We start from the raw sequence: 27,080 nt of genomic DNA on the forward strand, positions 1-27,080 counted from the left end.
AACGGAAGTGGTACAGCTCTGTCAGGAAGTGGATCGTTTCTTGAAAGAGTGAATGTAAGTGATGAAGATGTGTCACTGATTCTAGAGTTACATCTTTACATGAAAATGTATTTCTGTGATTAAACTTAAGTCCTTTTTCAGTTAGTATTCATTTCTCCACTTAAAGTTTATTTTTTCTTTGATTACAGTACAACTACTGTTCCTTTTGAAAGCAGCACTTTCAAAAGTTTAATTGTTAAAAACCTCCATGGCTCTAGAAGTGAAACAATTTAAAATATGTTATATTACTTGCTTTCTAATGAGGAAAAAGAAAATGAATGAACACCATTCAGAGAGGAAAGGAAGCAGTACTATCTAGTAAAACAGAAGTAGGGGGTTTATTTCAATTTCTGATCTGCTTAAATGCCTAAGCTAGACAGAGATGGAATTTCTAGTTAATACGAATAATTGGTTTTCCGATCCTAATCCTCACTCACTCACAATAATTTGAAATTATTTTCAAATTTGTTGTAAAAAACAGAGGGATGTTCTACATAACGGTATAGTTAAACCTCTGAGTAATACTGACTGCAGTGTAATTAAGCTGAAAATCCTTTTCAGAAGACTCATATGTAAATTCTCATTATTTTGAAAATTGTCTCTAAATTTTGGAGAACGAGACTTCAAAAAGGAGAAGCTAATCAACATGATCTGAAAGCTAGAGATGAGGAAATTAAAACTTTTAACTCAGCATGGAGACCGTGAGTACATCCTGATAGTTGCAGAAGCCATGCATCTGCTCTCTACCCCCAAAGAAGGAAGCAAAAACATGAGAAAAAAAAAAAAAGTGATTAACAGGCAGAGCTTAAAGGTATGCATTGTAGTTCTTAAAGACAAAAAAAGGAGATAGTGAAAAAAATGACACGTAATGAAGGTGGAGAGGCAGTTTTTGAAAAGCATAAATGAAAACCATTAAGTTCATTTCCATAACTTTTCTCTGCTGTCATATTTAAAGATATTGCATCTGTTAAATGAAAAAAGGAGATTAATAAAGTGAACAATATTGCAGAAACTCCTGTATGCCCTTTTTCCTTTGCCTTGACAAAAGTTAAATGGTTATTGATTTTGAAATTACTCTTTTAAAGTCATAAAGATGAGGTACTGCTATTACTTGAAATAGCAGAAGAGAACATTTTAAACAATCACGAAATATTAAAATGAATTATAAAAACAGGAGATAAATATGATTCTATGAATACACATCAGATATAAAATATCACTGTTAAAAATGAGGTGATAAACCAGATACCTATAATAATAAATCAGAAATTTTCCATAGTTTTAAAACATTTGGAGATTTTAACTGAAGTTGAATAATTGACAGGAGCACTGTAAATTGCGTGACTTGGGACTAGAACTAACCAATAACTGAAACTCAGCAATCTTCTAACTTCATTACTGTTGTTCATAAACTTTTCATGCTCTACTGATTTATTGAGACATAGGATGCAGACCAAGCTCAGCATAGTGTCTCCAGTGCTGTCCAGTAGCAGCTATGTGGTGTCACAACACCATAGCAAGAAACTTCTACAGCTTAAGTATGCAGTGTATGAAGAAAGACCTCCATGTGTTTGCTTTGAGTTTGCTGCTTACTAGTTCAGTCTGATGAACCAAAATTATTTAGTTTAAAAAAAGGGAGAGACTGAAGAATTGTTACCTTTTATCTCCTCCAGGCTATGCAGTCTTTTCTGTTGGATCTGCCACTCTTTGATATTCAAACCTAGAGTGTGAAGCACAAGTCTCCCTGCCTCACATTGCCCAGTACAATATTTGCAGTAAGCATGGGATATGTATCAGGCACCAACAGTTCTCTGAGATTTCAATAACCCGTGCACAGCTGTACTTCTTGCATTTTTCTCAAGTAAAGGGCTTCCAGGGAAACATAGGTTATTTAGATGCTAGAACTGGCAGTTTCAATACACCTCTTTTCTGATGTAAGCTGTTTGACTGTGACAGTCTTCTGAGAAGATATCAGAATTCCTGTTGGTCAGAAGGCATTTTACACTCCTTTTCTAAAATTCTCAAGATTTGCATTTTCTCCGGAGTGTTAGCCTTTTGTGCACAGAAATGTCTCTTTAAACAATTTTCCTTTGGCTGTCATTTACAAAGTCTGTCTAAGAGTAAGGTTTGGCATCCTCTTCTTTACAACATGTCACATTCAAAGCTACTTTTGTGTTGTCACTGCCTGTTAATGTATTGATAGGAAACATTACAGCAATATAGATTGTTGACATTGTAAATAACTCCGATATCTCTGAGTTATGTCAGCCCTCTACACCACCACCCCCCCACCCCCCCAGCATTTTCTGGTATTTAATGAAGATTTACACTAATACCAAATCTCTCTCCAATTTCAAAGGAACGCATTCATATTCAGCCAGATTTTATTACATGAAAACCAACCGTATAATTACAGAAACTCAGTAGTAAGTGATTTGCTTCTCATTGGACTCAATGTTGCCTTTCTACAATTTTAGTGAGATGCAGTGGATGTTTGCATCTTCAAAATGTGAAGTCAAATGAGGTGAGCCCCACAGATTCTCAGCATTCTTTGCAATAAACCGTGAAGTTAGGATATCGCTTTAACTTAACCACATGTTCTCTGAGTAGCATACATTTGCAATGTGGCCTTAAGATGTCTTCCCACCAAAGCATTTGGTTTTGGGTGGTAGTGAGATGTTGTTAGAAGCTTTGCATTATTTTCCTAACTCTTTAGATTAAAAATCAGTAAAACTGTTCCCCTATGTGACAGTATTTCTCTTTAGAAAACTATGTGATGAAAGACAGTGGACAAGTGTGAAGTATTTGTTTGCTTCATGCATTAGACACACACACAAGCAGACAAAAAAAAAAAAAAAGCTTTTGGATTGCTTTAGCAAGTACTAGAGCAACAATTACAAGTCGCATGGGATTGGCCACGCACCCACAATGTTCGTGGCAGTCCTGGAGCACTGTTCTTGGATTGTAGGAGGGGATGAAGGCAATCTCTGCAAAAATTAGGAGTCCCTCCCTTTTGACAGTTAATCCCTTATTTAACCTTGTGTTTCAAGACAGACCGGTATCATGCCTTCTGTAGCCCTTTATGTACCCTCTCTGGCTTCAGATATCCCAAGAAAAAAACAATCATACCTTCTCAAAGGCAACAGTGCCTCTCTTTCTCTGCAGGAGCAAATGAATTCTTGCCCCACCCACACAACCCCAAGAGAGCAGCCTGCTCCCCCCACTCCCTGCCTCTGCTACAGTAGCAGCAACGTTTGTCTTCAATTACATATTCAAGGATGGTATTGTCATAGTTGCAGGTGATTATGCACATTATCACTGGTTGCTTCCTATTAATGCTTTTACCTCTCTGGGTTGAAGCTTCACAGTGCATCCTCTTATAGATGGAGCTTTGGGCTACAACAATCTATTTCGGTCCTGTTTATTTGGTTGTTCTGTAGTTTTGTAAACTTCATTCCTGTTGAGATTCTTAGAAGGGACAAATCGAGAAATCATACAGCCGTATTAAAACATAGCCCTGTCTAGAATAGCAATAAAACCAAAACATTTTAAGTCTTACTATCTTACTATTACCTGTTCACAGAATGTCAATTGCAAATCTTTAGCTATTTACTTGAGAGCAGCTTATCTCTTGTCTTTCCTGGTTATTTGTTTGTCATGCATCTGGATATGAAGTCTACATATTCATGCAATAAATATCCTAGCATTCAGGTTACCCATAGTATTCATAAGCTGCTACAAAGAAGCCAGCAATTTACTCTGATTTATTACAAAAAGATCTAAAGAATTAATTCACAATCTTATTTTATGTGTGCTATTACGTCAGAGGTTATTTTCAGCAGAAATTTCAATCTAGAATTAAAAACATAAGCTTATGGTTGTAGTTGTAGTCACAGAACAGGTGTTCGGTGCAGGTAAGTGATTGTATCACGCTGCAGTGATGCTGAAGAGCCCTGGCTATATACAGACCAGATATATATACAGACCCAGAAAAAAAATAAAAGGTGTTTCCCAAAATTTCCCATTCATGTAATATGATGAAAACCCTTAGACCACAACTGAAAACTGGAAAAACTGACTTTTTCACTGAAGCTGGTAATTACTGTATAAGGTCAGATATTGATTCTCCATCAAAAATGTATGTCTATTAGGAACAAAATTGTCCATCTATAAGCACAGCATCCTCTACTTCAGAGTTTATTTTTAGGAAATACATTTGAGATGTGTGACTTCTGCACAACTCATGAGCCCAAGGTGACTGAATTTAGATGCATTTCTGTTAATACTTTTAGCTATTTTTAATATGCATAGATTGTATCCTAAACAATGCTTGCTTAATGCACTTTGTTTTGCATACTTTCTTTTGTATACTTAGTAACCATAGAAAAGTCACATACACATCTTGAGCTTTAAGATAACCATTGAAATAACTCTCTTTAATTGAGAACAGTTTTCTCTATGTGATCAGCCATGGAGTGAATGCACATATATATGCGTAGATATATATATATATGCATAGACCCTTTTTTTTTGTCCAGAGTTGGAAACCAAGTACAGATTGTAATAGTTTCCTTCTTCAATAGGAGTGGAAAATATTGTGTAATATTTTCCAAACTGAAGCTGGACCTACTCAGAATGCTTAGTTTTTAAAATTTCCAGTAAATGAGAAGAAAAAGCATGTTTATTGTTTGATTAGAAGGCCACAGATTTCTTAATTTTTATATCTGGTTTTATATTCTTTTGGTAAACTATCTTTTCTATGTCAAATATGTGTGTGTGTGTGTATATAGTAGCTGTATGGTTCAGCAATAGTAATTGTAACTTGCTTTTTATCAAGGATGCTATCTTGACTCATACACATGTAGTTATAAAAAGTATGTATATTGCTTGTATCTTCTTCTGTCTTTACCTTAAATTAATTTTTCTCTCCTGTCACATCGTTCTTTATTCAGATCTGTGTATAGTACATGGCTTGTTTGCAAACACACAGAGGAAGTACAATACAGCAAACGTCTAAGCACTTCCTCTGTCCTTGAACTGAACAGGACTGCTTTTCTCTTTTACTTATATTCACAGAAGTAGTACAGGTTTGAATCCTTACATTGCAAGATCAGAGACAAGGGTTTGTGCATATAACCTTAGCCATATCTAGGAACAAAGCCCAAAATAAATAAATAATCAAAAAATAATAATAGCTTAAATTTTGTTCTGTGCTGCCTGTATACAAAATATTGGCTGAAGTCTCCATTAAAAAATTGAATTTTGGATCTAGAGCATACTGAAATAAATCCTCTGTAGTTCAGGTCTTTTAAAGATATAAAATCAGGCTATTGACGCGTAAGGCATTTACAGCCCTGAGCTTCTTATTGTGTAGTAATGAAAATCAAAATGATGACATTAACATCTCTTTAAAACCAGCTAACCGATGCTGCAGCATTATGAATCATCTCTTTAACACCGATGCTGCATTTTAAAAATACGATCCTGTGGTGACAAAAGGTGTGAGGGTGACAGGCCTGCAGGTCTTATTCAACTTGCCGTTTCCTCATAGGGAAAGCAGTAGAAATTGAGGATTAATTGTATGGGCTAAAAAGTTGAAGCCTGTATTTTTTCAAAATTCTTGAGCTTTTACTGAAAATGCACATGAAGCTAGCAGTTTGAGATGCTCACTCCATTTACTGTAACTGCATTGAATACTGTAGTTTATTGTATAAAACACTGAACATCTAAGAGTGACAGCAGTTAGTCATCAGATACCTGATCTAGGCTGTAACTGGAAACTTACATGAGAAGTTCTCTCTCTACCATTACTCTGAACCTTCCAGTTTCTCCAGCTTAAATGAATGTTCATTGATACAATAGGAACGACTGTACATTTCTGCCAGCAGAACCAGCACAAACCAAAATGGCAGCATAAAACATTACTCTTGCAAGTCCCATATTTTTCTTCAATTTATTCCCTACTTGCGTGACGCGAAGTGCCATGTTACCATTTCATGACTAACGAGTAAGACCAGTTTAGATTCAGAACATGCTCTGACTCCTCTGTACTGTGCATAGCTATGCTAGCATGGCCTGCATTAGGACCCAAGCCTAACAGAGCTCCTTACCTTTTCCTGTGCACTTACTGCATAACCAGGATGCTGTTGCCACCAACGATGACCCTCTGAATCCTCATGATAGACTGACTGCATCAGGACCACCCGCATACTGTGGGGTGAAGCTGACCAGGATGGTTTGATAAGGGCCTGTATCCTTCCCCTCACATTAAAAGTATTACATACTTGGAGATTTCCTTTTCAGGGCACAGTGCTTCAGTTCAAAACCACCTTTCTCCTAAACAGTAGAGACCATTGCAACCATAGGGGAACTCAGTCTCTACTCGATCAAAGGTGATTCTGGTGGATGAGGACAGTTGCCCAGTGGGAGGATTACATCATATGCAGGTCTTGAATGATTGCTCTGAGTTCAGAAATGGAGAGGACAACTGGAGGCACTGATGGAGTTTCTTATGCCTGCTCTGCAGCACCAACTCACCACTTGCAGAATATCTCTTCCCGTGATCACTGTGGTTGCCATTTAACTATAAAACGAGTTATTTCCTGACTTCTACAGATGACTGGGCAATCAGGTCAGGGTAGTAACACTCTCATTTGCTTACCTGAGTTGCCACGTCCTTCAGGTTTTCTATCCCCCGTGTTACTGCAAGGCAGAGGTCCTCAAAGGTTCACTTGACATCGAATCTCATATTGTCTCTGTATAGTTAGGGGAAAAAAAGCTATGGATGAGGTACAGATCTTCATTTGGGTCCCACCACGAGGGGTTTTGATTGTGTTATTCAGGATTATAATTCACTAATCCTGCAAGTTCTTGTTCACAAATTGAAGGATGATGAATACTGATGATTTCTGGGCTTTCTGATGCAGTATACCGAATAAGTATGTATTGTGTTTGCCAGGCAGGCTCTGAGCTCTTGCAGGTAGAATGTAAATGTCTCTGCTTGGTGAAGAGCTGTGAATACAATGACTTCAGAGCTGCTGGTAGACATCCGTGAAATGACATAGTCCTGGGGGTAACATGAATAACCTGTACAGCAGGAGCATAGCACTGTTCTTTGGGAGCATGGTACTATTTTTAGGGTGTGTAGGGATCAGAACATCACTCATCTGCTTACATCTGGATGGAATTCCTTTGGAGGAACAGGCACCCCGTCAGTGCTGTGATCATGCATGACATGGCTGGGTGTAACCTGGGTGGTGACATACTTGGCTATCAAGATAAGCACCTATGACTGCTGCTTTGCAAACAAAGCAGTACAAGTCACTGTACTTTGTCCTATGGACTTCCACTTTCCTTCCACATGAGAAAGGTTGGGAAGAAAAATTTTCCTCGCTACAAGAATTTTTATCCAGCCAATGCTCATCACCTTGGTTCCAACATGCAGCATTCCACTGGTTAGGAGAAAAGCAGTGGGAAAAGTCTGGCACTGATGGCCAGCAAGCAAGGCCCTCCTGCATCCTCAAGATGCCTCAGTGCTTGAAGAGGCCCAGGTAAAAAAGAATGGTGACTGGACTTAGCCCAGAGAACTGTAGAGCAATTTTAAGCCTTTTTGGTACCTCAGGGTAGGTTGTGAGACTATATTTACATGCCAGCCTGATGGTTATGGGTTTTTTTGTGTTTTTTTTTTTTTTTTCTTCCTTCAATTTCTTCAAATTGAATAAGCAGTTCGTGTCATCTTAAACTAAAATAACCTCTGGTAGATCAGTCTCTGTCTCTTCCTCCTGCAGCTGGTTAAGTATTCCTGTCAGCAAAGTCAAAGGTATGACAGCAGTATTTTTAATCTTGATAAAGTCCCTTGTCTTTTCTTACGTGTGTATTTTATCTTGCTAAAGGTGTGTATAAATGAGGTGGCTGTTCCAAAGCCTGTTGGTCATATGTTTATGTAAGATGATGGGGGAAGTATGCAGGAACTAGGATATGATCCAAGGGATTGGGAGGATATATGAGGCCATGAGGCCTCCCACCTTTGAGGAGGATATAAAAGGCTAAACAACCCAAATCTTGGATAGATTGTATCCATGCAAGGGCAGGGCTTGAACTATTCTCTAGTCTCTAAAGAACCAATCTCTGCCCAGATTTCTCCACTTCAGAAACACTTTTGTCCCTGAGCAGAAGCTGGGCGTAAAATAATATAAACGTAGTGGTGGAAGTTCAGGGGATGGGTGCTGTACAAGACGTGTCACACTAACATGGAGTGCTGTCTGAAATGGCTGCTTTGCAGCTGGTCATTGCTTTCTGTTTCTTGTTCATATTATACTGGGAAAAACTAAACATTGCATGTCTTTTTTTTTTTTTTTTCCCTCAAGTAAACAAGATTGCATCAAAGATGCATTGGTTCTCTTACCAGTTTTTTATCCTGACGCAATCTGCAGGATCACAAGTATAAACAAAGTGCTTTAGGCAGCAGAGAGAACAGTAATGGAAACTAACTTAAATATCTATTTATGACCCTTATCTAAAGGTTTCTAAATTTCAAAGCCAAATACCCCGTATTTCAAATGTAGGGTTCAACCTTAATTTGCTAGATGAACCACTATCTGAAAACATATAAAGCACTTCCTCTTTGGAGTGGTACACAAAGCACTTCTGTGCTTTCAAATGATTCAAAGCAGATGGGGACAAAAAGGATCATTAATGGACTCTTCAAATAAAGCATCACAAGTATAACTGTGAGACCTGTTTGGAAAATGAGGTGGAGTGAATTTTCAAAGAAGTTAGTACTTTTCACAGAAGTCATTTGGCAGAATTTCAAATCAGCTTGATAATTAAGCAGCAGGTCTTTTTAAGCTCTGTTTACATTAACAAACCTCCGTAACCATATTCATACTAGGGCAAAACATAGTACACAAAGGGTTTTCATAGGTTATAATTAGTTTAGATTACTTTCCATTATGTATCAGTAAAGGCAGCACGTGGGCTGGCTCATGTTTCAAGTTACCCTGCTGTTCCTGTTAGTGCAGCAGTAGCTTTGGGTAAGTTACCTGCATGACAATATCTGGAAAAAAACCTGCCCAACAGTGTTAACTAGTGACTTCTGCACTTTTTTTGGCCAGTGAACCTGTGCATGCCACCAACCATTCTTATTATCAAACTTTAAATTGAAAATAAGATAAAAGTTACATAAAAATGCAAGATTATATTACAAGAAAAAAAGAAAAAGACTTTGGGCTACATGCAAGCAAGTCTCTAGATTACACTTTAAAAAATCACTGCATTAAATCATATTCTTATGTGTACCAACACCAATGGAAAACCAGATCTATAACGTCAGAGACTGGTATTAACTGCTTTCCAGTCTTCAAGTTGACTTGTTTGTTGCTCTTAGCAGCAGCACATTTTACAGGCTGTTTATTCGCAGGTGATCCATTTTTTAAATTGCAGAAATACTATGTGTTTTTAATTTTATTTCGTGAATTTGCTTGACACTTGTAACAGCAAAACAGTCACACTGACACTTCTGAAGGATATATTAATCCTTTTGTGCTATTATCGATTTTTTCATTTTTATCTGACGCAGTTTAGCACAGCAGTATGGACACACCCACTGCATCTAAAAGTGGAATCTTTCTGACACTTAAATGACATCTTCCCATTTTCCCAGGTAATGAATAATTATGAATATAATCTCATTTAAATATCTGCAAAATGTACGGCTATTTCATAGGCCCTGTCAGCATCCTCTCTTAAGGGTTTTTTAACACTTATCCAACACCCTGTCTTACCCATATCATGATCCAGCATATTCCTATGAGATAGTTTCAGACAACAGTATCAGCTATCTTAAAACAAAATAAAAGGAGTTGAAAAAGCCAGGCCAGGGGATGGATCTTGACTACTGATTAGCAGCTGTACTAGACCATTTAGATAGAGGGCTACTCTCATGCCTCATGAAGCCAGTCCATACACTTCATTAGGCATTCTGATGGGTCAAAGTGGAGAAGATGCTGTAAGACCTGAGTTATCCTGGTACTTTTCCCCTGTCATCCTGAACAAGCCATGCTCATGATGGCTCCAACTATTTTCCAGGATGTCCTGGAGATGGTTGGGGAATCTCAACTTAAGGGTGCCCCCTAGCATAGGGAAACAACATACTGTGTAGAAATAAGCCATTCCTGAGGAAGTCAAATATCAAAAGCTACTTTTTTGCTGTAAGCGTCTGAGAGTTTTTATTGTCTATCTAAATTCAGTGACTAGAAAAACAGCAACATAATCTATTACTGACATTGTATAGCAAATACAGTGATCTAAAGTTCTAACTCAGAATTTTATCCTATAGAACGTTCCCGATAGTATTATAAAATCTCCACTGGAACTTTAGTGATAACAAATGGTTATAAGGTGTGTTATGTCTCTCATCTGAAAGAGATGAGTCATCCTACTTTTATACAAAGGTAATGTTTAAATTATTCACTTCCTAACAAGTTCATCAACAATATATCTTGCTTTGCAGCTAGGGGCAGCGTTCGCAAATTGAAACTACAGTCCCAAATGTTTCCATAGGGTACTTAAGAGACAGCATTTTGGCACTACTGATATTTGCAGTCCTAGAGCTTGCTAGACATTTACTCTCATATAAACCTAAAACTTTTAAAGGCCTAAATGTTGCTGATAAAGTTCCATAAGTGATTCCATTTCCTCTGCTGGGCATACACACTATACATTGAGAATCAGGCTTGCCCAACGTCATACTTGGGCATTTGTGACAAAGTACCTGGCTGAAGATAGCTTTTGTCCCAGACTAGATTCCTGAACTTCAGACTGTCTCTCAAATACAAGTAAGCTAGTACTTCTTAAGGCCCTTCAGAACCAAAGAAAAACAATTTGAAAGAATCACATGAACACATCTGGTTGAATGATTTGTTCCAGAGTGGTGCTAGAAATTCTCTTTGCAGTAAAAATAATGTTTCTTAAATTGTCACATACAGGCCTGGATTAGAGCTCAGCCACATTTCTCAATCCAAATTCTTGTTATCTTTAAAGCATGTGCTTGAAATTGTTCAAAATTTGTAATGAAGACTATTTTTTGTGCCACATATACACTGATATATAAAAGCAGAAAAGATGGGTTGAGTTGGAAAGTAGTAAGCTAGAGTTCAGAAAAAAAAGTGCAAGCTGATTTCTTTTGGCTGACAATGTTATGTAAACATTTTAGAATTAAGGATTAAAGGCTTCAAAGTCCAGATATAGAACTTACTCTAAATTTTAGTGCACCCAACTTAACCGCTCAGAATTCTGCAATCTTTGGAAACATTGTGGACAGACAATCTGTGATAAGAGTATAATTTCTGTCAAAACATATTACTGCTCTTACTTTGAGTTTAACAGAAAACTTTAACAGAAAACTTTGATTTTTAACAGAAAGGTTAACTTTTGCCAGAAGGTTGTAACATCTCATTGTACATTAATTGATTGGCATCTTTTAAACAAGCAGCACAGTTTTTATCATGTTTATTACTTCTTGCAATTGACATCAGGAATGGCTTCTTCTGAATTAAAGAAAACCTTGGAGGTTGGTAATTCGATTGCTTGGAATATAGTTCAGTTTATTTACTTAGAATGAACATATGAATAGATAAACGTTATCTCTGGATTAGACCATGAAAAGTGACCAAGGTTAAAATCACAAGGAGCCAAATTATTATTTTACCCTGAACTATATTTTACCTAGTCCTAGCAGTTGTATAATAAACCCTTTTTACTTCTAGATAGTTTAGGTTCAGTGAAAAACATTCTGTTGACTTTGATTAGACTGTAGAAAAAAGATGTGTTCAATCTTCAAGAGATGTAAAAAGAGCCAGATACTGACTGTAATTAGGGTACTTATCTCTATTTCTACTCCAGATTGTATGAATAGTGACTTAAACTTCTATATGTCTGTTTTCCCAGTGGAAGAATAGCCACAGGAGTATTCATTTCTACATAATGAATACATGAAAAGTATAATACATATGAAATGTATCAAAATGACATTTTCTGAATGTAGTTCTCCTTTTACCGCGAGGTTGTATTGCTAATTGTCTGAAAGCATTTTCAACAGACATGTGATATTACAGATTGTAGCTTGGTAGATTAATCCATTTATGTTTTTGTAATTTTAAAGTTATAGCAAATTTTTGGAAGGTGAGTACTCTAGGAAATGAATATTTAATAGGGAAGAAAGAAGTCTCTTTCTTATACTACAGGCCAGCAAAACATTGCATTTTATCCAGAATGTTAACATGCACATCCCTGGTTGATTTATCAAAAGATTCAGTTTGTGTTTAATCAGAAAATGTCAACGAAGTAACCCTTTGACTTTGGTTTGCCTTTTGGGTTATAATTAAGGATTTCCCAGTGATAACAACTTTGGTGGGGCATGAGGAAGAAATTTAAACTAAGTTCTCCAGCAATTTAAAAGAAAGAAAAAAAGGAAAAAAAAAAAGAAAAAGAAAGAAAAGAAAGAAAAAAGAAAAAAGAAGAAAAATGTATTTGTGTTTAAATTTATAACATCTTTCTGTTAAGGCTGAAAGGATGCTCTTGACAGGAGGCTTGAAATCTCTCCTTCCCCACGTACTAAGAAGAATAATTCGTTTCAACAGACTCAGTATCAGTAATACTTCTGGAATGGCAGAAGGTAAGGAAACCTAATAGCTCTAAGTGGAAAATGACTCCATTTTAGTTTCATAACTATGTTCTTACTTTTTTCTTTCTTTGTTTATAAAGGAGTTTAGGGCTATCAAAAGAGATGAAGTAAAGCAGAAGAAAATGTCAAGTTGACTTAAATTCTTAACTCACTTTGGTGTTTTTGAAATCGCATTGTAAGCACCTGACACAGGGTTCTTAAATCATAAAGCTATATCAGAGAAATCATCTTACCTGTGTAAATTGCATGGACTTTGTTCTCAAAATGGCAGTGTATCCTTCAGCTCCCAGTTATGTCAGTGATAAATTATGATTGCAGAAAATATTTGAAAAATCTTTACCTAAATCTGGCTTTCCTTACACACACTATCATCACATTTATAGGATCACATACTGTGTTCTTCACAGAGACCTTGCTCGACTTAGTGCATAGGATACATGTTGGGAAAGAATTAGAGAAGTACAGTCACAAAAGTAGTTTCCTGCTTCATTTGTTGCAGAAGTTGGAAATTACTTACTCAGGAAGATTGTGAATTATGTGGAGAGGGAAAGAATAGGTTTATACTAGGATAACTAAATGCATTCTGGAGAATTGATCTGTCTTCACTCATAGCTCGACTTTTACAGAAGTAGAGAATCCTGTGTCATTGTTCTGATCAACTTTAAATGTAACTTAATGTAATGAAAAATACTGTGGCAAGTAGCTGATGAGCGAAGCTGTGTGTACTAACATTAATATAAAAACTATTAATATAAAATAAATATTAAGACTCATATTTTAGAATCATAGCGAGTCTTGAAATAATGGTTTTCTTTTCTATCAGTATGTAAGCTGAAAAATATTAATGGAAAACATGTTACAGTGTTAATAATTTGCAGTTTGCCCCAACTGTATTTTTATGTGTGTTACTGCAGTGATTTTAAATGTCTTAGTTTTTACATTTGAAAAAAATATTGTTTCCTTCCAAAACAAGTTCAGACGTATTACTAAAATAACTATTTCTTATTGCCTTCATTGTCATTCAGCAAGTACATTAAAAACTCTTTCAAAACTGCTCTGAATTGGGATATCAGTGTGTTGAACTGCTGTAGTTGATCAGCATTTCCAGCTTCATTAACACTGCTCAAGAATATGGTCCTAATGTTGGATACATCATGCAAATATACACTTAAGCTTATATGGGAAGGTGAAAAAAAAACACTTTATAATCTGTAAAGAAAGTAAGGATAGTTATCAGGAGTAGCAATAAAGTTGTCTAAGAGTTACTAATAAAGCTTCCTGAGTTTTAACAGTATGCCTGGAAGTCACCTACAGATTCAGTCTGTCAGCTGTGACTTGTATTTTAAATTCAGTGTTGTCCAAGTTGAATGCACTGACTAAAACCATAAGGTTAAGAATCTGAATATCAGCAGCAAAGTAGAAAGTGCCTGTGGATTTCACATGGGCAGCAGGGAATGAGGCTAAAGGGTAACTCAATGTAGTATTTTATTCAGTGGTAAATTTAGTATGTTTATTTAACAAAAATGAATTTCTGTATTTAGCAAGAAGCTATTTCTGTATTTAGTAACTTTTGTTAGTAATAAACTGCATTTTTGTGCTGACTGGTCCCAGAAGAGCAGTTTGTGGGCACATTCAGTATGCAAATGCATGCTTACCTCAGTTTAAGCCTTTGCTTTACATTTTTTCCATCAGGAATAGCTTTATCTTTTGGTTTCTTGGTTAGCTTTGGTCAAAAGTAAAATTTGGCTGATTTCTACAGCCTTTTAAAGAAGATCATTGATTTCAACTGAATGATTGCTTCTTGGATGACTACCACAGAGTCACAAGTTCAGACTACCACAGTCTTTAGGAAAGTGGGAGCTTCTACACAGCCTCTTATTTGCCTGTCTTGATATCTGGCACAGTATTTAATAAGATTTCAAGACAAATTGATACACACTGCACAAATATTAATGTCTTTAGAACCTGTTTTGTGGTAGCAGTCAATAGGGTTTTAAATTAAAGATGATTCTGAGTGAAGAAAGTGTAGCAGTTCTGTTCATTTTGCTCTTTTAAATTAGAAATAGTAGAAATGTCTGAGATTCAGTGTGGTAAGCAAGAGATTATTCCTGAGCTGCAATTTTATCTATTAAATTGCAGCCCAAGGTAAAATTCTATAGTCAACAAACTCTAAGGAATGGGCTCCATGAGGACAAAATATCAGCGTTTTTCTGTTATACTGGCCATGATTTATAACTTAGCATTAAACATTAAAAATGGTTAAAGTGTGGTATGTAACAGTCCCCCTCTCCCCCCCCCCCCCTTTTTTTTTTTGGCTCTGTGCTGACATTTACACAAGTAAAACATTTTCCTATAGAATACTAATTTCTCAGGTTATAGAATAAATTCTGTTTATATGTAAGTTCATAGAAGTGTTTAGGAAAGCAATTATTCATTCTTCATAATCTAGTACTTTCCATGTCGACCTACTACTTTAGCTGTGAACTACTTGACATACAGAGTACATCTGGCTACAATTTTAAAAATAGTTTTAAAACTTCTGTAATTTAATTACAGAGTTTTGAAATAAAATTTGCCTTCAGGTGATTTTATAGACCGTTTACAGAAAGCTACACAGAAAAGTTTGTTTCTTAAACAAGGAGCTGAATTAATAAGCAGTCATTCCTACCTTCCACAATTTCAGGCTATAAACAAGCTAACGTTGTGATTTTGCACAAGTCCCTGGCTGATGACTTTGAGAAGTTCTGTCACGCAAACAATGGACCTCTGCCATTGCTGTACAGAAGCAAACCAGGTGACTGGAAATGTCCTTCTCTGAGTAGTGATTCTGATATCAGGTAACTACGGGCTGACTGCTTCTCAAAATTCTGCAGTGGGTGCTGATGGTGATTGGGAGAAATCAATGTTTCAGGGAATAACCTGCTTTCACTGTTGTACATTTTGAACAAGTTTATTTTCTTGGAGTTATACCTTCTAATGAAAACTATGCATGAGTATAACTGAGTAGAATCAGCCTGATCATCTTGTTCTTGATAAACTTATTATCATAATTATCAATTTTGCAGTATTTCTCTAATGTTAAAGTGAAATTTTGTGTAATTTCTAGAAGTTCTGCAGTCTGAGCAGAATTAATTTACTTATGTTTAGTAGTAGCACAGGCATGGTAACCACATTATATTTTTAAGGGTCTCTGAAATTTAAAAGATGTACTTCTCTAGCAAATACTAAAAAGAAAACTTAAAACAGCTCCCTAATTTTGGAATCCTTAAGGCAAGATACATGTAATGGACATTTACCTGTAAAACCTGAAAAATACAATGAAAAATACAAAGATACTCTAACGTGTTCTGTTTGCTGTGTAGAATGCTGTTCATGTGTAGAATAAAGTGGTTTTGTCTGTGTTTTGTCACTGTTACTCAGAATGAAACAAAATGGACAAAGTAGGCTGGATCTTGTGGTTTGATAGTAGGTTAAAGTCAATTTAGATCATTCTTGTCATGTGCCTTGTTTTAAAAAACATGATAAAGCTGTGATAACTTCTTATTTCACTAGAACTGACTGCCCACAGTACAGAGTGTACGAGCATGGAGCCTTCACTGGATCTGTAAAAAGTCTAAAGGAATATTCTGAACAACTTAAGGACATGGTGACTTTCTATTTAGGCTGCAGCTTTTCTTTTGAAAAAGCAATCCAAAATGCTGGCATTCCTATACGAAATGTTGAACAAGAATGTAATGTAAGCATGTATAAGGTAAGTAGATACACATATAGTCTTTGCTGTAACTTTCCATGTTTGTCCATATTCACCTTATGTCCATATACCTATTGTGCAAAATCAGAACTTTTTTTTCCCCACCTGCAGAGTAGTTTTAGGCAGGTAGTAGTGCTCAGTGCATGAAAATATAGGGTAAAATATGTCCAGTATCAGGTCTGTGCTTTTCTCAATTTCCTGCAAGGCTAAATTGTTGGGGTTTTTTTGTTCAGTTACAGTGACAGTTTTTCTGTGTGCTAAGGCAGCCATTTCATTTGGATTTGGTGCTTGTTTCCTTCTCTGTTTCAGCTGACAAAGCATGTGCTATTCTGATCATCACCTTTATACGTGTCCCACTCTCCACACCAGTTCTAGCTTGCGCTAGATTACATTACAGATTTTAATGTTGGCAGAAGTCCCAGTATGTACCTGACTCTGGTAGGAAGACCCTTTAATATTAAGAACATTTAAATACATCTACATGCCTTTTTCACATAATTAGTATGCTGGTCTAGTAAACAAAGGTTACTATTCTATTTAATGCTATCATTTAACAATTTTTTGCTCTACTGCTGGTAAAACTGAAGGAGCAAAATGTGTTTTATGTGAGACCTATGAAGCTTAAAGAAAAAAGTTACAATTATATAACTGATTGTAACATTTTAGAATTAGGAGAATTTCATCGTATCAGACATGTACAGTGCATTTCTTCGGTGACAGGTATAATTATAACAAAAAAAGTATAAACATTTCCTATGCAGCTCTTGCTGTCTACATCTCATTTATGTTCAAATGCAATTTACATATCAGAATTTTTGTTCTAAAAAGCCAGACTGCTTTATTTCTGAATAGAAAAAGGATTTCAGCATCCCAGTTGGAAAAGTTGATGAATTCCATAGATCCTTTCTAGAGGCACAAAAGATGTTGTGTGTGTACAACTGGCATGCTGCTTCTGTAGAAGAGGGTACTGGCAGCAGCAGCAGCTCCTGACTCCTGCACATTACAGAGCATCATGGTTTCTCCGAATTCCAGTAGGGATAATAGATTCAGACCAAACTGATTTGTCACCACGATACTTTTTGTTAGCTTTTCACTTTCCACGGAGGGAGCAGAGGGTTGTTTTCTGACAATATTCAGAATATACCGAGCTCACCATGCTGTATGCTGCATGTACTGAAGCAAAAATTAAAAAAAAAATGTTAAGAAAAATGTGTGTTTTTTTGGGAAAAACATTTAAAATGAATGTCAGTATTGTGGCTTATTTCTTCTAATACTTTTGATTCTTTTAAACTGACAGACAGCTGTGCCATGCTACAGTATTTCTACTTTTTGCTGCAACTTAGTAGTCACAATGAGACCTATTCCTGAAGGCAAATTAGAAGCAGCTGTACTAGCAACATCTGAACTAAAAGAAGCTCATGGAGCACCAATTCACATAGGTGACCCTGGTCAGTGTTTTCCGTGTTTCACTCTACATATGCTTTATTGTCAATAAAAATGGCTGAAGGGGGAACCATGAGAAGTGGTAGGACTAAAATACCTGCACTAGCATTTTTATCTTTTAACCCTTTCTAATGGTCACAAACCTGAATTGGAATTGGGGTAGGTTTCAAATGAGCAGAAAACAGAATTCACGGATAACGGCAGTTATATGGCAAAAACAGTTTTGGTAAAAAGTGTAATCACATTTTCCTAAAATGTATGCAGTTTCATTTATGTGTGAATACTTTCTTGTTGTCAGAGATCCCAGCGACAGGGTAGCAGTGACTGACAGCATGGGGAGAAGTATGTGTGGAGGCATTTTGTATCTTCATGGATGACTGTGAAAGTAAATACCATATTACATTTAAAAATACTGAAATAGGATACATTGAGCACAACACTTAAGACAGAGAGTAAATAGAAATATGACAATTTTTTTTCTTTTTTAAAACAGCTCAAACAAGTCTAGGCCTATTCTTTGCAAGGAAAGATTGAGAACAAAAAAGATAAACAGGAGGCTGTTTGGGGAAAAAGAAGGAAGGAAGGAAAAAAGGAAGGAAGGAAGGAAAAAGGAAGATATAGACCACCTATGGGATGGAGATAAATCACTATAAAAAAAAAAATCCCGTCTGCTGTCAGAAATTTGTCAATCAGTTATCTCAAGGGCTGTGTACACAGCCTGATCACATTGTGGAGCATGGAAAGAGATGTCATTGGTAACAGTACATCCCAGTAATGTATTTGGTCTGAGTGGTTAAATCTGAGGATCGAGTAATAAATCATTACTTTGGGTAGAGATTGGGAAAGTGAAGGAATCCATTATGTGTTTATTTTTAACAGAAAAGAGTAAATGAATATATATACAGAACGTATAAACTAATTCCAGAAAAGACAGCGGTAAACTTAAGCATCTGAAGAATTTAAAAGCAAAGGGAAGAGAGCAAGTACTTAGAATGACCCAGAAAAGAAGTAGGTGTTTACTTTGTTAAAGCAAAAGACAATTTAATGAAAGCTGGCTAAGAGTGAGATGTAATTATTTAACCCAGAGAGGTAAAAGATTCCTCATTTCTTTAGCTAAAGAAGATAGGAAGCTAAAGTAGCAGAAAATGTGTTCTAGAAACAACCCATTTTGCATTGCAGTTATTTATTCTTGTTTGCCAGTGTTGTGAATATAATTATTTTGTTGATAGATAAGATTTATATCATCCTGGGAACTCGGCATACACATCTAGTTTGTGCTTCGCTGCAGAAATAAAGTGAATACATTTTTACTGATGTCACACAGATAAAGGGAAAACAAGACAGCTCAGGATCTGGGAACGTGCACTGAAAGCAAACTAAATATGCCACTTCAGTAGTGGGACTTGCCACTGCTGTAATTCTAGCTGTGTCGCATGATGATCTCCCATCTTTTGTAATATTGCTGCCTGACAGAAATCTATGACGGGTTTATTGTTGGTCAATGACAGGTCTGTTGGGAATACAAGATCTTTCCAAACCAGACTATGGAGATCCAGTTCACCTTCACCCTGGTGATATTCCGGTGTTTTGGGCCTGTGGTGTAACAGGAGTAGAAGCAGTCATCAACTGCAGTATGTACAGTATTTGGAAACTCTTAAAATCAATCTCTTTTTCTTTCTCTCTTTTTTATTTATTTTTTTAATAAGTGGACTGAATGAGTTGGCTGATAGGTTTGATTTGCATTGCAGTGCCCTAGGGTCAGCTAAAAAAGCCCCAACTGAGCAATTTAAAAAAAAAAGCAACAAACCTTTAACAAGACTATTTTCCGTTGTGAAATACAGTTCTACCTTAAAGGTAATTCTTACTGAAATTTTCACTTTTGTTTGAGTATTCTAATGTCAGATACTTAAAGCTCTGACAGCATCAAAACATAATTTTTGAGCATCATTAAAAACTAGGAACTTAAAAGCTTTCTTTTTTAAACTTTCTTTCGAAATATTTTGTACCACAGTGCAGTAAAACAATAGTAAAGGGGAAAGCCAAAACAAGCAGCTAGAAATCTTTCTATCTTGTCAAGACCTAGCAAATTGATTGACCTGGAAAAGAGTTTGTAATTGTCTTGTGAAGAATTTTTAACTTTTAGTTTTTGTTCCAAAATGAAGTAAACGTGACACACTTTATATAATGGAATCCTTGTCCTCTGTAAAGAGTTGTGATCCTGCACTTTATCCACTCACTTATAAGAGGCATGCGTTCAAAGGGCAAGAAAATGCAACTAAACCATAGTGATAGTATTATATATTGCTCTAAATCACTAGTGTGGAAGGAAACCTCAAATTTTTAGTTAGAAAAAAAAGCTTAATAGTGATAGACAGTATAACTGGGAGAGCCCTGGGAAGTCATCTGTTTCATCCTGCTTTCCTTGCAGGATCTGCAAAACCCTTGTGATACCCTACAGTTGGTTATCTGACTGGTCTCAGCAAGTGCTGTAAATACGTTCAGCACTAGGAACAGAGACTTTTTTTTTTGTTGTTGTTCTTACATACAACCCTTTTTCTCCACTCCAAAATCCAAGGTGAAAAGCCTACTCTCTCCTGTGTTCCCCAACAGTTTTCACTGTGACACAGGATGCATGAAAGTAGAAAGGAGGAAAAAGTTACTAGCCTCTCTACAATCTATTGCCTAAAGCAGCTATCTATCATGCCTTGGCCTGGAACTGATTTTTACTTTTGTTTGTTTTTTCGTTTCTTGTATTAAAAACAGTTGTCATTAATGGATTCCAAAACCTCTTTATACAGTTTGTATCTTGCTGTGCTCCCCTCTCAGCTAGGTAGTCAAAATCCTGCCACAGCGCCAGTACCTGTACTTTAGATCAATCTGCTAGTTTCTCAAAATTATTGTCTGTACACGTGGTTTGGTGAGGCATATTAAACCTCCCCATTTTCTTAATCTGATAAAGGATAACTACTTGTCAGCAGGCAGTTGTCACAGCTTTTCCATATCACTATTAAATTTGTATTCAAACATACAGAGAGACACTGTAGCTTCCTGCAGCAGTTTAGAATCTAGACAACTTATTTTTACAGAAACAGTATCACCAACACGCTGTACAAACTTAAGTGTTAACTTGTTCTTAGCCCTATGCACTAGATTTTCATGCATATCAAACCCAGTTCTCAGACTTGCCAATTCCTGACTGACTTCCTTGAAGGGTACCACCGTTCAGTTCCTAAATTGCCTGAAGCTTATACCAAAGAGGATAGTGTAAAAAAACCTGCTTTCAACTACCCACATGAGCTTTTTAGAAGTGTAAACATTTTCAGATGTATGTGCATACATTTATTTCCTCAAAGTGTATTTATCACTGCAGTGTATCTTAAAATATCACCTGTTTTATAAGTGTCATCAGGAAGGATTCTGTGTTGTTAAATAGCTTCTCAAGATTTTATCATTCTGGTATTTCAATGTATCACAATAACAAAGTGTTTAATTTAAGCTTTTTCACCTGTTTTAGGATCTCCATTAGCTTTTACTCATTCTCCTGGCTGCATGTTCATCACTGACCTAAAGAATGACAGTGTTACAGTCGGGTCCTCAAGAGAAGTCCCACAAGTCTACTGCATTTCACAAGATCCTTTGCATTATAGTATGGTATCAGCAGAAGCAGCGCAAAAGATAAAGAATCTGGAGAACCTAATTGGAATAGACCCAGGTAAAAACAAACAAAAAACCTCTTACTTTAGTGGATTTGCTATGATATCTATTGTGCTTGTGTAGATGCCCACAAAATTCAGGAATGCAGTAAAAATCTAAAGGCAATTTTAAGATTTTAAAAAAATATTTGTGCATTACTGTGAGTTAATATAACTAGTTTTGTTTTGTTTTCATTACTATATGTAATATCAGAGTTTGACCAAAATCATTCAACGTTATGGGTAATGGAACATATTTAAATGTGATTACTGCATTCTTTCAAAGTACACAGAAGCCTCACTGTTTACAGCAGACTGGAGCGTCCACAGGGAATAAGAACTGTTGCTGAATAAATCTGAAATTGATATGTGCAGGGCACCTCAGCATACTGTAAGAGTTATGTAGCTATTCACTGTTGAGTAAATAGTACGTTTCTTTACATATATTCATGACTACTGTTCTCTTACTGGGTAGTTGCATGTGTTTTTCAAACATCCCTCTCTGATGGGTGGAATTACATCAAGCTCTGCTGACATATTTGTTGCTGAGGTGTTGTGTGATGGACCAAATTGACCTGATCACAAGAGAAGGCTGAGAGGTAGGGTTGTGTATGTGCGCAAGAGAGAAGAGAGGGAAATAAAGGGATACAGGATCAAAAGGCAGACAGAATAACACAACTATTTCCAAAATGCACATTGAATTTGTCCCCTCTGTCTGCTGTAAGTTTTGATCTCAGTTTCCTATAAATTTTTTGAAATCTTTTACAGGCAGCAGTGGAAAACAGCTAATGCCCGGCTCTTCCAAAGTCAGGGTTTGGGCTGTGTGCATATTTTTGTGTCTGTTTATTTTTACTCACAAGGCCTTTCCTTTTATCCACTCTCTGGAGTTCAGCATGGCACAATGCCATGCTCTGCAGAAATACCGGACCTAGCTTCAGAGTTAGCTCATTTTATTGCTAAAAGAGAGTAGCTACATTACTGTAGTACTTCATCTCAGTTGATACACTCCACTTTTCAAAGACTAATATACCCTGCTTCTGTTACTTGAGTTTTGTTGAGAACTTTTTTCTTTGTCCACTATCTATAAATTATATATTGCCTGTATGTTATGTAGGAGGAATGGTGAGAAAATGACAAAGAGGAAACTTGGTATACCACCAGGAAAGGAGGGAAAAAAGGTGAGAAGGATTAAGATATGAGGAGACTAGAAAACAATAGTGAGGACTTCCCTCTCACTTTCAGCCCATGAATATCAGCACATCATGCTGGTATCCATGGCTTTCAGGAATGCGAGCAAATCTAAAGGACTGCACCGCACACTTGTGTTTCTGAGTGTCAGGAAAAGGAGAGGGAATAGGAGATATTGCAATAATAAAAGACTTAGATAGGCAGAGTTGCCTCTTTAGGGACTGACCCAAGAGATCTACTAATATTCACCTATTTCTCAAGGTCAGATAACATGTAACAGCAAGATCTTTTAGTAATTGCCTAGATACCTCTGTAGTAATTGAGTTTATCAAGTCCCCATAAATTACAGTGTACCTGGACCCTCAATGAAATTACTAACCACAGAAGTATGTTGAATTTATTTGGAAATTAGCTCTTTCCTAAAGGGACAGAGTTAAGCAGAGTCAAAGAAGCAGAGACAAAGAACCAGCTTACTTATCCGAGGTCTGCATTGAATCTTCTGTAAAATGGGGGAAACTTGAGTAGCAAGCTAGCTTTAGTAGTTAGACATAGTCTGGCACAACTGTAACCACAGATCAGAGGAAAGCAAGGGGTGGAAGGAAGGAAGATGATATTCAATGAGTTCTTAGGAAGAAAAAAATAAAAACACAACTTACACCAATACCTAGAAACGCTAGCATAGTAATTTTCAAAACCCAGTTAACCGGGATTCTTAACCTGGAAACACAGCTCGTTATTTTCATTACTCATATCCTACACCTTCCTAGGCTTCCTGAGGAAATTAGCCCAATTCCTGCCTTGACCAGAGGTTTTTCTTTTTATTGTATTATTTTTACCCGTATTATGTCATTAAAGTACGCAGATTCACCTAAACAGAAACTTCAAAAGGAGAACAACGTACTGAAGTATACTGTTCTCTTAAAAAATATATACATCTTTAAAAATACTTTCGTAGGAGAGCGGGGTATAATTCATTTACACCGCCCGGATGAACTGCTGAAGGCTTGCCTGGCCATCTCCCATGCTCGGTCGGTGTTGATAACAACTGGATTTCCTACCCACTTCTCTTACGAGCCACCAGAAGAGAATGATGGGCCCCCAGGAGCCCTCGCTATCGCAGCCATGCTGCAGGCCTTGGAGAAAGATGTTGCCATAGTAACAGATCAGAGAGCCATGGATCTGAATAAAAAGATTATTGACGATGCTGTTCAACTAGGTAAGACATACATTTTTCCAGTTTTGTCTTCCTAATTTGACCCAAGGTTCACTTCAGTTAATCTCACTGAAACTTACTACAGATTTTTTTTTTCAGAGAATGAACACGCATTCATCCTGAACCTCTGATTAGCATTGTTATGTTCTGTTAAATGAAGCTGGCACCAAGTTAATGTTTGTGCATCTGGGTTAGCCATTTGTGATGAATTCTGGATGTCTGTTCTTATTCTAGTAGACCTGTTTTCTATCCCAAGGTCCCATTTACCAGTACTAACAAGTAAATTAATTTAATTTAAAGCAAGGATGCAGGGAGCTTATCAGGAACTGTGTAAACCCATTGAGGCCTGAATATTCTAACTGTTCTACCTAGGAAAAAAAAAAAAGATCACTGAAACACACACCAAAAAAAAATGGTATGTGAATCTGAATTGTATTTTATTTTCCTCTAGGAATCCTGAAGAGACCTGTCCCTCTACTGAGTTATCGAAGGGAAAATGCTGATTCAGCTTTGATGTTTTTGTGTGAGAATGGGAATCCCGGAAGACCTAGGTACATTTATTCAATTTTTGAGAATGGGTCACACTTCTACTGTGTAGTGTTATAAATAACTATGACTTAAGAAGGTGTAATGCTTGCAAGTAAATCCTTAAGAACTGGAATTAATGCAACAAACTTTGAAGCAGAATATTGGTATTAGAGCACACGTAAAGAATTCCACGTTATTCTGAGTGTATGCATTTCTGGGGTACAAAAAGAATTGATACTTCACATATCAATAGCTCTTTTCCTTCAAAAAAAATCTAAAAGCTTTTCAGCTGTTATTCCATGGCAATATGCATATATATTGCATACTATATATAAATTTTCCCAGTTTTTAAATCAGCATAAAAATTAGGATGCAGAGAGGCAGAGTCAGTGAAGGAGCTGGGAAGAGAATTTGTTTGCTTTCTACAGCTTTGGCTCAAGTTTGACAACTGGGAAATTGGATCTGATTTAGTAAATCTCAACTGTTTTTAATAACTGCAAAAGTGATTATCCTATTGTCTTTAGGCAGACAAAACCAAAGTTATAGAAGCATGCATGCACTTCTGAATATTGATTTAAACAGTTTGCATACATGGTGTCCAGTATAAAATGTTGTGCAGAAATTCACGTTTGTACAAGTACATGATTAAGGTTAAAGCACTGAAGACACATTTCATTACTTAGTAAGCAACTTATATTTCCTTTAAATAGGCATATATTGTTCATTTTTATTGATCTTTCCCTGTACAGCATTTTAATGGTGTTGCCTTCCATTTGTTCTTCCTAATAAAAAAATCTTTCACCCTGGTATTTGCTTCATCAATTTATTGGTTGGCGTATGCTGTAAGTTCAGCATGATACTGTCTTTAGTTTTTATGTACTGTTTTAAAAGCATTTTTTATAGCTATGCATCATTCAATTACAGCCAGTTTCTATTTCAATTGATCCCACAATTCCAATAAACTAAAGTAAGTGTTTCTTTAAAGTAGACAACTAAACTGTTTGAGGTCTCCTGAGTCACTGTAGATACCCACACACAACAACATGAAGTAATTCAACAGAATTAGTAACCTCTTGACAACAAAATTGGAGAAATGAAAGAAAAATAACTTAATTCTAACATACAGTGGCAGAGCTGAGTACTAAAATTCTGCTTAAAGCATTGGACATCTGCAATACATCTGTGTACTTTTGTAGCTAGCAAAACAGGCATGGACTTTAAAAATAAAAAATCCCTCAAACCCACAGCTCCAAGATCTGAAGACCCAAACCAAAAAGCTCCCTAACTAGCTACAAGTGAACATTTTCCAAACAACGTTATTTAAGCAGAGACTACATTTACACCAGCGAGGACTTACATCATCATTAGGTAGACACTTCTTTGTTCTGCTTGAAAACACGGAGACAAGTATATTATGAGATATTATGTATTTTAACATGAAAAAGAGCAAGCCCAGGTGGCTGATCCAAAGGATTACTGCTTAGGAAGATTTCAGGAACTTCCTTATTTATTGGTGGCAAACATGGTTTGATGAAGTTGCACTAAAGCTATAAAGAAACTAGACTAACCTTTGAAAAAGAACTATAGAGAACTGCAAGTAGAAACAACAATTCAGGATCCAAGTTTTACCTTACATCATAAATACTCAAAGAGTAGAACCAAGTACAACAGGAGAAGTACCCAACAGAAGACTATTTTAGGTGAGAATCAAACATTTGACTCCATTCTTCTGTTCTTTCACTCTGTCTCTAACCAGATTTGATCACCTGATAGCAATAGAGCGTGCTGGAATGGCTGCTGATGGCAATTACTACAATGCCAGGAAAGTTAATATTAAACATCTAGTGGATCCCATAGATGACCTATTTTTAGCTGCACAAACCATTCCGGGAGTCACAACAACAGGTATGACTGCATTATAGTCTCAGAAGCAAGAGAAGCACAAAACAAGAACTCTTACTTACTGGAAGTACTGCAGATCAGGAGGCAGGTGCTGAATAACTGCTTGAGGGCTACAGCTGTTTCTCTTGGTTGAATTTAAAGGGAGAGACGCTAGCGAAAAATTACAGGTTTTTATGAAAGGGTGATCACATCCAAAAGAAATATGGAGGAGTTGAATTCACAGTTATTTAAGGACAAATACGTAAGCTCAGACGTGTATATTATCTATATGTGAGTGTGCATACATAGGCTGCCCTAGGTGTAGGTTTTGACAGTGACATCTGTGCATTCTGTATTTTGTATGTGAAAGGCAGCATAGAAATATTGCAGTCATTTTTATGGTTGTTATACCTGCATTAAAAGAGCAAGTCTGGATAGAACATTCAGTTATATTGCAATTGATGGTAAATTCTCTTGAGCAGGGATTGCATAGCTGCATCTAGTACAATGGGCCCTTCTCTAAGAAAATGTGAGTATAAAAAAATGATCGTTAAAGGAGCACATTGTCCTTCCTACCAAACCTACATTAGTATCAACTAATAAATCTAAAGAGTGCTTTTGTCAATACAGTGCTCCTCTCTTTTGCCAATAGTCTTTTTTTTT

The 27,080-nt window shown here is 36.5% G+C and overlaps 1 protein-coding gene and 1 long non-coding RNA gene across 16 annotated transcripts in view; one reads left to right on the forward strand and one right to left on the reverse strand.

Moving 5' to 3' along the window:
• The window catches only part of DGLUCY (D-glutamate cyclase), a 42,230-nt gene that overhangs the window by 4,277 nt on the left and 10,873 nt on the right, over positions 1 to 27,080 (forward strand). For 7 of the 15 annotated variants that reach the window (XM_083838857.1, XM_083838856.1, XM_083838848.1 and 4 more), the window contains exons 3-11: positions 12,601 to 12,712; positions 15,405 to 15,558; positions 16,274 to 16,472; positions 17,770 to 17,920; positions 19,424 to 19,546; positions 21,430 to 21,627; positions 23,751 to 24,011; positions 24,460 to 24,559; positions 26,293 to 26,441. In XM_083838857.1, coding sequence (XP_083694983.1) covers positions 12,610 to 12,712; positions 15,405 to 15,558; positions 16,274 to 16,472; positions 17,770 to 17,920; positions 19,424 to 19,546; positions 21,430 to 21,627; positions 23,751 to 24,011; positions 24,460 to 24,559; positions 26,293 to 26,441 — 1,438 coding nt within the window. In that variant the 5' untranslated portion in view covers positions 12,601 to 12,609. Of the gene's footprint in view, positions 1 to 1,712; positions 1,901 to 2,398; positions 2,564 to 6,259; positions 7,590 to 9,616; positions 9,701 to 10,601; positions 11,609 to 12,600; positions 12,713 to 15,404; positions 15,559 to 16,273; positions 16,473 to 17,769; positions 17,921 to 19,423; positions 19,547 to 21,429; positions 21,628 to 23,750; positions 24,012 to 24,459; positions 24,560 to 26,292; positions 26,442 to 27,080 lie in introns of those variants that run through there. The other 8 variants (XM_083838858.1, XM_083838853.1, XM_083838860.1 and 5 more) reach the window with 5 other exon arrangements.
• LOC310900629 lies at positions 1,882 to 26,915 on the reverse strand. Its single transcript, XR_014585282.1, has 5 exons — positions 26,501 to 26,915; positions 6,701 to 6,794; positions 6,150 to 6,262; positions 3,385 to 3,507; positions 1,882 to 2,224 (listed from the first exon to the last, which is right to left on the reverse strand). It is a non-coding gene; the product is annotated as an uncharacterized lncRNA (long non-coding RNA).

Source organism: Anser anser, assembly GCF_964211835.1.
Source record: "Anser anser genome assembly, chromosome: 5".
Taxonomy (NCBI): Eukaryota; Metazoa; Chordata; class Aves; order Anseriformes; family Anatidae; genus Anser; species Anser anser.